Raw genomic sequence first — 8,913 nt, 5'->3', positions numbered from 1 at the left:
CCTATTCAAGCCGAGGTGTGGACAACATGCTTCTGCTGTATTCTTTAAGGGAAAAAGTCATCCTCTCCTCCTCCCTCAGACGCAAAACGCTTTCAAAACACTGGGTTTAGTGTCGAAGCGAGACATGTAGGCTATTCTAAATAAAGAGTGGAATAAAAGTATAATCCACTCTAGAATTAGGCTGATACGCCACACGATAAAACCGTGCATGCATTATATTTATATTTTATAGCCTGTAGCATGTGCTCATTATGATAAAATAAAGATGTACGCATCGAATGAGAACGGTCAGCACCATGGACATGGAATCCTCATGGAATAATGTTTGAGGACCACCGAAACGCACCAGTCCGTCGGATCTTGTTGATTGCTCCACCCCCGCTACCTGTAAATCGCCCTCCCAGTTCCTAGTCATCTTCCAAATAGATCTGACAGGCAGCCGCTATCATCTGGCCGCCACTGAAGCAAGAAGAGGACTAGGAAACCTATGGAAAGCGTTATTGAACAGCTTTTGTGAAAGGAAATAAATTGGTCAATTGCGGTCATAAAGAGAGAAAGTAGTATTCAACACCTAGCGAGAGCGCTAAATGGACCAGAAATAACGGACCTAGAAAGCGGCGGTTGGTTCTCAACAAGGTGGAGTTTTGTGAGTGAGGGCGAGGGCTACCATCGATTGCCTTTATGCTATTCGGTTACCTGATGGAGGAACCAGAACGATATGTGTCTCAAAGATAATTGCTGCCTTTACTGAAAATATTGAACTATTACACCAAAAGAAACAAGCAAAGAAGAACATTAACGGGATTTCCAATATAAAATTATATGAAAGAGTTTTAAATAAATATCTGATTTCGCATACAATTCGCATAAAACTTATTTTACGATCAGTGAATGACTTCTGTTAATGGAACGATCATATCCTGTCCTTTGAAGTGCAGTTTCTGCGTCACAGGTCGCTGAGAACACAACATTTACATAAAAGTAGGACTGATGAAAACGGACAGTGTAGAGTAGAGGAAGGGTGGTAGTTAGTTGTAGCAATATGGCTGAATTGTGGGGTTTGGGGCACTGGCTGGAACTACCCAAATCGTCTGGATGCTAGTTATAGAACATGGCAACCTATCCCTGGGCATCGGTAGCCTCAGAATAATGCCTAAAGGTAAACATAGTTACTATCCGGACTCTCCCTCTATCCGCATATCCAAGATGGATGTGATCATCCCGTTCTCCCCAGATGTGCCCTGTGATAGCAACGGGCAGCACATGTGGTGGGCTTTCCTTGCATCCTCCATGGTCACGTTCTTTGGGGGTCTCTTCATCATTCTGCTCTGGAGAACTCTCAAGTACCTGTGGACTGTCTGCTGCCACTGTAACACCAAAAAGAAGGTTGGTCATATTCATGTGTCCACACACAACACATTTCCAATGCATTCATAACTTGTGACAGAAATTGACTAATGTCTATGTTGCTGTTTTAGTGTGGCACTTCGGCTTCATACCATTTGGATTTATATATAATTGTTTTAAGCCACACTGTGGCATATTTGGCCTAATGTTGGCTGAGAATGAACAAACACAGATGTATCACTTACAACCGTGTCATCTCGTTTCTTCATTGTCTCAAATTACATGAGCAGGTTTAGAGCCAAAGCAACTTGTTAAAGCCATTGACACCTGTAGGCCTGTCTTAGCAGTTGATGGATGAAAGGCAGCTGTAGTACTTCATAATATACATACTAACAGTATGTATGTTCAGTTTATTTAATGGAAGTGTAACTCGATCAGACTGTGACAAATACACTAATGGACAAAAGGTGAGATTGCATCTGAATAAATACTTTTTAGATACCTCTCGGTGTAATTACAAACTTTTCCATGAAGCAATGTTGGTCAGGAAAATATGTAGGCTCGCAAACACGCACACTGTTAGTTGACAGGCTTCCAACAGTTAGTCAGGAATAGTTCCCCCCAGTCTCTACCCTGGACACACCCCCACTACTGACAGCTGCTGTTGCTATTACACCAGTCTAGCATTGTTGTGTGTCAATGAGACATTCTTTAAAAGCATCATCAGTTGCCAGATCCATACTGTGTGTGTCACTAGAGTGACCAAATCTTTATATCAATAGTTGATAAAGGTGGCAGCAACACTAACAAGCTGTACATTTACAACAAAACTTTTACAGTTAACTTCTGTAATTCTATATTACAGTACAGTACTGTAAAGAGCAATGCATTTTGAGGGTTGAATGGCATTCCACTACACGTTACAATTTTACAGTAAAGTACTGTATTACCTGTTTTGCTGTATATTTACAGCAGCATACTGTGAGTTGTGGTGCATTGTGGGAAAATGTTGTGGCCGGCTAAAGAATCTAGGGCTCATTAACATATTTTGAGGCATGCCTTGTAAGAGGCTATATTTGTTGCACCCATTAGTGAGAATACTGTACCCCACAGAATACAGTACCATACCGTATTAAAATAAATACATATTTGGCCTGTAAATCGACAGAAATTTACTGGCTACTTTGCTGCCAGTAATTTACTGTAAAAATTACAAAATTTATTTTTTTACAGTGAATGCATGCTCACCACAAGCAGTGCAAACCCTCATCCTACTACTGCAATCTTTACATTCCCATGGCTGTGTAGGGACTGGGTCTGTAGTCTTTACATTTTCATGGCTGTGTAGGGACTGTGTTTGTAGTCTTTACATTTGGTATTTGGTATTTTATTAGGATCCTCATTAGCTGTTGCAAAAGAAGCAGCTACTCTTCCTGGGGTCCACACAAAACATGAAACATGACATAATACAGAACATTAATAGACAAGAACAGCTCAAGGACAGAACTACATACATTGTTTTAAAAAGGCACACGTAGCCTACATATCAATACATACACACAAACAATCTAGGTCAAATAGGGGAGAGGCATTTTGCCGTGAGGTGTTGCTTTATCTGTTTTTTGAAACCAGGTTTGCTGTTTATTTGAGCAATACGAGATGGAACGGAGTTCCATGCAATAATGGTTCTATATAATTCTGTACGCTTTCTTGAATTTGTTCTGGATTTGGGGACTGTGAAAAGACCCCTGGTGGCATGTCTGGTGGGGTAAGTGTTGTGTGTCAGAGCTGTGTGTAAGTTGACTATGCAAACAATTTGCGATTTTCAACACATTTCTTATAAAAAAACTCTCAGCCCTCTGATTACAATGAAGAGCAAGACCTGCCACTCTGTTTTGGGCCAGCTGCAGCTTAACTAGGTCTTTCCTTGCAGCACTGGACAACACGACTGGACAATAATCAAGATTAGTCTAAACTAGAGCCTGCAGAACTTGCTTTTGGGAGTGTGGTGTCAAAAAAAGCAGAGCATCTCTTTATTACGGACAGACCTCACCCCATCTTTACAAACATGGCTGTGTAGAAAATGTGTCTATTTCTCAGGAATAGAGGTAACAATTTTCTTTGTATAATGCTGCTGTAAGAAGGGCAGCAGGTAGCCTAGCGGTAAAGAGCGTTGGGCCAGTAACTGAAAAGTTGCTGGTTCGAATCCCTGAGGCGACTAGGTGAAAAAGATCAATGTCCCCTTGAGCAAGGCACTTACCCCTGGATAAGAGCGTCTGGTAAATGTAAGAACCGGTTCATCTCAATTTCTGATTCTATAGGCTTGCTCTGGATTATGTCATCTGGCCAATCATGAATAACGTTATATTACTTAATACTGTTTGTTGACGAACACACCTTGTATTGCTTTGTTGCACAACTAATGAGGTGAGCAGTTAGTGGTCAGGTTACTTTAGCAGATTATTAGATCACAATTGAAGTGCAATCAATAGTGATACCTCCCTGTAGTGCACTACCTTTGACCAGGGCCCATTTGGGACAGAGCCTTATTCTCATCCTCCAAACTTGGAGAAAAACTCTAATGCATGAAACTCTACAGTACAGGTAACAATACATCAGAATTGTGGCTAGACATTGAGTTCCTGGTTTAAACCTCCAGTGTAGTAATCATCTCCCAACCTAATGCAGATCAGTGAGAGAGATGGCAAAGAGAGGGAAAGACATTACTTGGACCTTCAGTGATTTTCTTTCTTTCTTTCTTTCTTTCTTTCTTTCTTTCTTTCTTTCTTTCTTTCTTTCTTTCTTTCTTTCTTTCTTTCTTTCTTTCTTTCATCAATCATTGTATCAACCATGTCTAATATAGAGGACTCAATCACTCTAATGAGCGTGGATCTATTTGACAACACAGATTTGAGTTAGTCAAGAAAATAACGGAGCTCCGAGGCATGCGTTGAAATCGCTGAGCAGTTTACACTTTATCAGAAGCACGTGATCAATGACGTCCAAAGCTTTGTTTCATCGAACAACCACCTGATTGGTTTGGTATTTGTTTGGTAGATGACAAAAAGGTTACTCTTCACACGTGCTACGGGGTGTGGGGCGTCATCTATAATAATTTGGCTGCTCTAAACTATTTTGACCACCAGGTGCCACTAGTGTACACTGTGTCGCTCAAAGCCTGGAGTAATAAACCTATTTTTGACACAATTGGCTGGAAATGCTCAATGCTTCAGGAAGCTTCATTTCCCCATCACTATCTACAGCTAGAGATTCAGGTGTCATTTGGTTAGCTAGCAAGAAATGTGAATCCGTTTGCTAGCTAGCAAGAAATGTGAATCAGTTTGCTAGCTAGCTATGCTGAACTTGAAAGACTGTTATCCACAGTTAGCATATCTCTTAGTTGTCAATCAAATGTATTTGGCATCAATCAAATGGGAGGGCAGGCATGTTCCCATTCAGTTGTCAAAACGTGGGCAGGCAAGCTGCAGAAGGGTGAGCAGGCTACTATTCCCCATTGTTTATCAGTGCAATTTTGACAGCCGACTACATGCACATTTATTTTTTAGGGTTTATCTACTGTTCCCTTGTTAGATTTTAGCTCATCTCGCTCTGGCTAACATTAGTTGTTGATCTTGTTGTTGTTGATGTGCATAGGCAACTGAGGGAGCGAGAGCCTACCTGTTCATGGTTGTTTGATCAATGGAACTGTAAAGTTCCCAAATGTAAGAGGACTTTCTAATTATCTAAAGTCACGCTGTTGCTACTGCCTGTAAACACACAGTCCAGTTCAAAGTGAACGATGGCAGGCCCGTGTGGCAAATGGCTTATTTAGCTCTGATTGGTCTGTGTATAGTCCAGTCCTGAGGTGTGTTCAGTTCACGTGAACGTTTGCTACGTTGCGGAACGGTTTGTACTGAACAACACGTTTCCCCAAAATGTTCTTGTACGTTTTTCAACAGACTTTGAGGTACGTTTGCTCCCGTTTGGTGGTTGAGGCGAGGTGTAGCTTGAAGCAATGAGTGACATACAGTTGAAGTCGGAAGTTTACATACACTTAGGTTGGAGTCATTAAAACTAGTTTTTCAACCACTCCACAAATTTCTTGTTAACAAACTATCGTTTTGGCAAGTCGGTTAGGACATCTACTTTGTGCATGACACAAGTAATTTTTCCAACAATTGTTTACAGACAGATTTCACTTATAATTCACTGTATCACAATTCCAGTGGGTCAGAAGTTTACATACATTAAGTTGACTGTGCCTTTAAACAGCTTGAAAAATTCCAGAAAATGATGTCATGGCTTTAGAATCTTCTGATAGGCTAATTGACATCATTTGATTCAATTGGAGGTGTACCTGTGGATGTATTTCAAGGCCTACCTTCAAACTCAGTGCCTCTTTGCTTGACATCATGGGAAAATCAAAAGAAATCAGCCAAGACCTCAGAAAAAAAGTGTAGACCTCCACAAGTCTGGTTCATCCTTGGGAGCAATTTCCAAACGCCTGAAGGTACCACGTTCATCTGTACAAACAATAGTATGCAAGTATAAACACCATGGGACCACGCAGCCATCGTACCGCTCAGGAAGGAGACGCGTTCTGTCTCCTAGAGATTAATGTACTTTGGTGCGAAAAGTGCAAATCAATCCCAGAACAACAGCAAAGGAACTTGTGAAGATGCTGGAGGAAACAGGTACAAAAGTATCTATATCCACAGTAAAACAAGTCCTATATCGACATAACCTGAAAGGCCGCTCAGCAAGGAAGAAGCCACTGCTCCAAAACTGCCATAAAAAAGCAGACTACGGTTTGCAACTGCACATGGGGACAAAGATCGTACTTTTTGGAGACATGTCCGCTGGTCTGATGAAACAAAAATAGAACTGTTTGGCCATAATGACCATCATTATGTTTGGAGGAAAAAGGGGGGTCTTGCAAGCCGAAGAACACCATCCCAACTGTGAAGCACGGGGGTGACAGCATCATGCAGTGGGGGTGCTTTGCTGCAGGAGGGACTGGTGCACTTCACAAAATAGATGGCATCATGAGGAAGGACAACGATGTGGATATATTGAAGCAATATCTCAAGACATCAGTCAGGAAGTTAAAGCTTGGTCGCAAATGGGTCTTCCAAATGGACAATGACCCCAAGCATACTTCCAAAGTTGTGGCAAAATGGCTTAAGGACAACAAAGTCAAGGTATTGGAGTGGCCATCACAAAGCCCTGACCTCAATCCTATAGAACATTTGTGGGCAGAACTGAAAAAGCGTGTGCGAGCAAGGAGGTCTACAAACCTGACTCCGTTACACCAGCTCTGTCAGGAGGAATGGGCCAAAATTCACCCAACTTATTGTGGGAAGTTTGTGGAAGGCTACCCGAAAAGTTTGACCCAAGTTAAACAATTTAAAGGCAATGCTACCAAATACTAATTGAGTGTAAGTAAACTTCTGACCCACTGGGAATGTGATGAAAGAAATAAAAGCTGAAATAAATCATTCTCTACTATTATTCTGACATTTCACATTCTTAAAATAAAGTGGTGATGCTAACTGACCTAAAACATGGCATTTTTACTAGGATTAAATGTCAGGAATTGTGAAAAACTGAGTTTAAATTTATTTGGCTAAGGTGTATGTAAACTTCCGACTTCAACTGTATTTAAAGGGCAGTGGCCGGGCTGACAGCGTTCCCCAACCCACAACCCAACCCCTCCCCTCTTTTCAACTGGTCGTTCACTACAGCACCATTTCCGTTCAATTGAACATTCCAGAACGTAAAAACGTACTGAACAAGACTTGACACATTTGTATTAGGTTTTATTTGCTGCAGTGTCTATTAATTGTCCAAATGCACAGCTGCTTTCCCACTCTATATTGCTATAGAATTTTCACAAATGCCTTACTTTCATTCCCAAACATTCTATCAAAGTATGAAAACGTGAAAATGTCAATTTCTAAGTGCTCGCTTCTCATATTTTTTTTAAAATGGCCTCATATTCTTCCTGAGTGTGTATATGAACTGATTGTAATACGATTTCATGTTGCTAAAACGCTGTCAGTTCCACTTTAAAGCACCACGAGAGACTGGAACACTAGGTAATGAGTAAGCCAGCGATTAAAAAACAAAACAGATCGAACATTAAATCACTCTTCCTCTGCCGTGTGTCATCCATCTCTCCCTCCTGCCCTCTCCTCTTTTTCATTTCACTCCTGTCTTCCGTCTTTCTCTACCCCCCCAAATAATCACACACCCACACACACAGATGTAATGTCAATCAGTCGACAGGCAACTGGCACGTATATGTATACAATGTGAATCCGTTTTTTTGGTTGCTAAGCAACAAGCAAAGTAATTCATTTTAAGTGAAAATCCTTCCCCTTATGCAATTGTCTAGGCTCAGGATCTAACGGAGAACTGGTTAGTGTAGGAACAGGAACACCGTTTCCCACCCACCCCCACCCAGTCTGTGCATGTTATTAGCATCACAAGCAAAGCACCTAGAATAGAGCAGGTGCTTTTAGTGTTTTGTAGATGGAGGCTGATAATCTGTTTAGTTTCTCCTTGTTGTTTTTAAGTTGGCCTCTCTGTTTATGAGTGAGATATCTTCCCCCACCCGCCCACTGCAGTGCCCTGAAAGGAGAAGCTCCAGGCCGCTCTTTGATCGCTAGGATGCGTCCCAAATGGCACCCTATTCCCTTTATAGTGTACTACTTTTGACCAGGGCCCATAGAGCACTGGTCAAAAGTAGTGCACTATATCGGGAATATGGTGCTATTTGGGACACAACCCTAGATTGACTGTATTCCCTCCCCTCTGCCCTCATTACCTCATTTTTCATAGATCTGAGACAACTGTGTAGGTCAAAACAACCTCTCACATTGCTTTCGCTTAGGCCTATACAGTCCAATCAGATCTGTGAAGGAGGGTAGAGGGGAGGGAACATCTATCCTGGAATGGAACTCAGCCAGATCTCTCCTCTCGCTCTCTCCCCTAACAGGGATGTAGTTTCCTCACTCATCTGATGACAATGCTGTGAGTTGAATGAACTGCTGATGAATAATGCCTATTATCACACTGTCAGGTCAGGGAAAATAAGAAAGTGGTGTTCATAGTGTCACAGGCCGACATGAGGGGACATGAACAACAGGTATAGGCCAATCAAAAGGTTCTTTATTGTAAACCAAAAACTATTAACTTTAAACAAAGAAAAAGGAATGAGGTGTGGAAATGTCATAATGTAGGGTGTAGGTAAGATGCATGAATCTGTGTGTGTCTGAACATGACTGAGTGGAAACTAAGTAAACCTACAAAGGAACAAACAAAACAGGATCATACCTGGAGGAGCAGGGAGAGAGAGAGAGAGTGGTTAGTGAAGCAGTTTTAAATACCCTGAGCCCAGGTGGCTCCAATCACACCAACTCCAATCACTAACGACCCTCCTCTGCCTGCAGGAGGAACCGCCCCTGCACTGCAGAGGAGGGGCCGTGACAATAGTGAACACCACAATGGATACGTCCCAAATGACACCCTATTTCATAAATAGTGCACTACTTTTGACCAGGG

At 41.7% G+C, this 8,913-nt stretch overlaps 1 protein-coding gene across 1 annotated transcript in view; it reads left to right on the top strand.

Annotated features, from left to right (window-relative positions):
• The first annotated feature begins 452 nt into the window (after positions 1-452).
• Positions 453-8,913, top strand: part of LOC121577692 (fatty acid synthase) — a 138,694-nt gene continuing 130,233 nt past the window's right edge. Inside the window, 1 exon segment of the mRNA XM_045219645.1 lies at positions 453-1,386. Coding sequence (XP_045075580.1) covers positions 1,096-1,386 — 291 coding nt within the window. The 5' untranslated portion in view covers positions 453-1,095.

Source organism: Coregonus clupeaformis, chromosome 1 (genome assembly GCF_020615455.1).
Source record: "Coregonus clupeaformis isolate EN_2021a chromosome 1, ASM2061545v1, whole genome shotgun sequence".
Lineage (NCBI taxonomy): Eukaryota > Metazoa > Chordata > Actinopteri > Salmoniformes > Salmonidae > Coregonus > Coregonus clupeaformis.
This window is presented reverse-complemented; position numbering and strand designations above follow the sequence as displayed.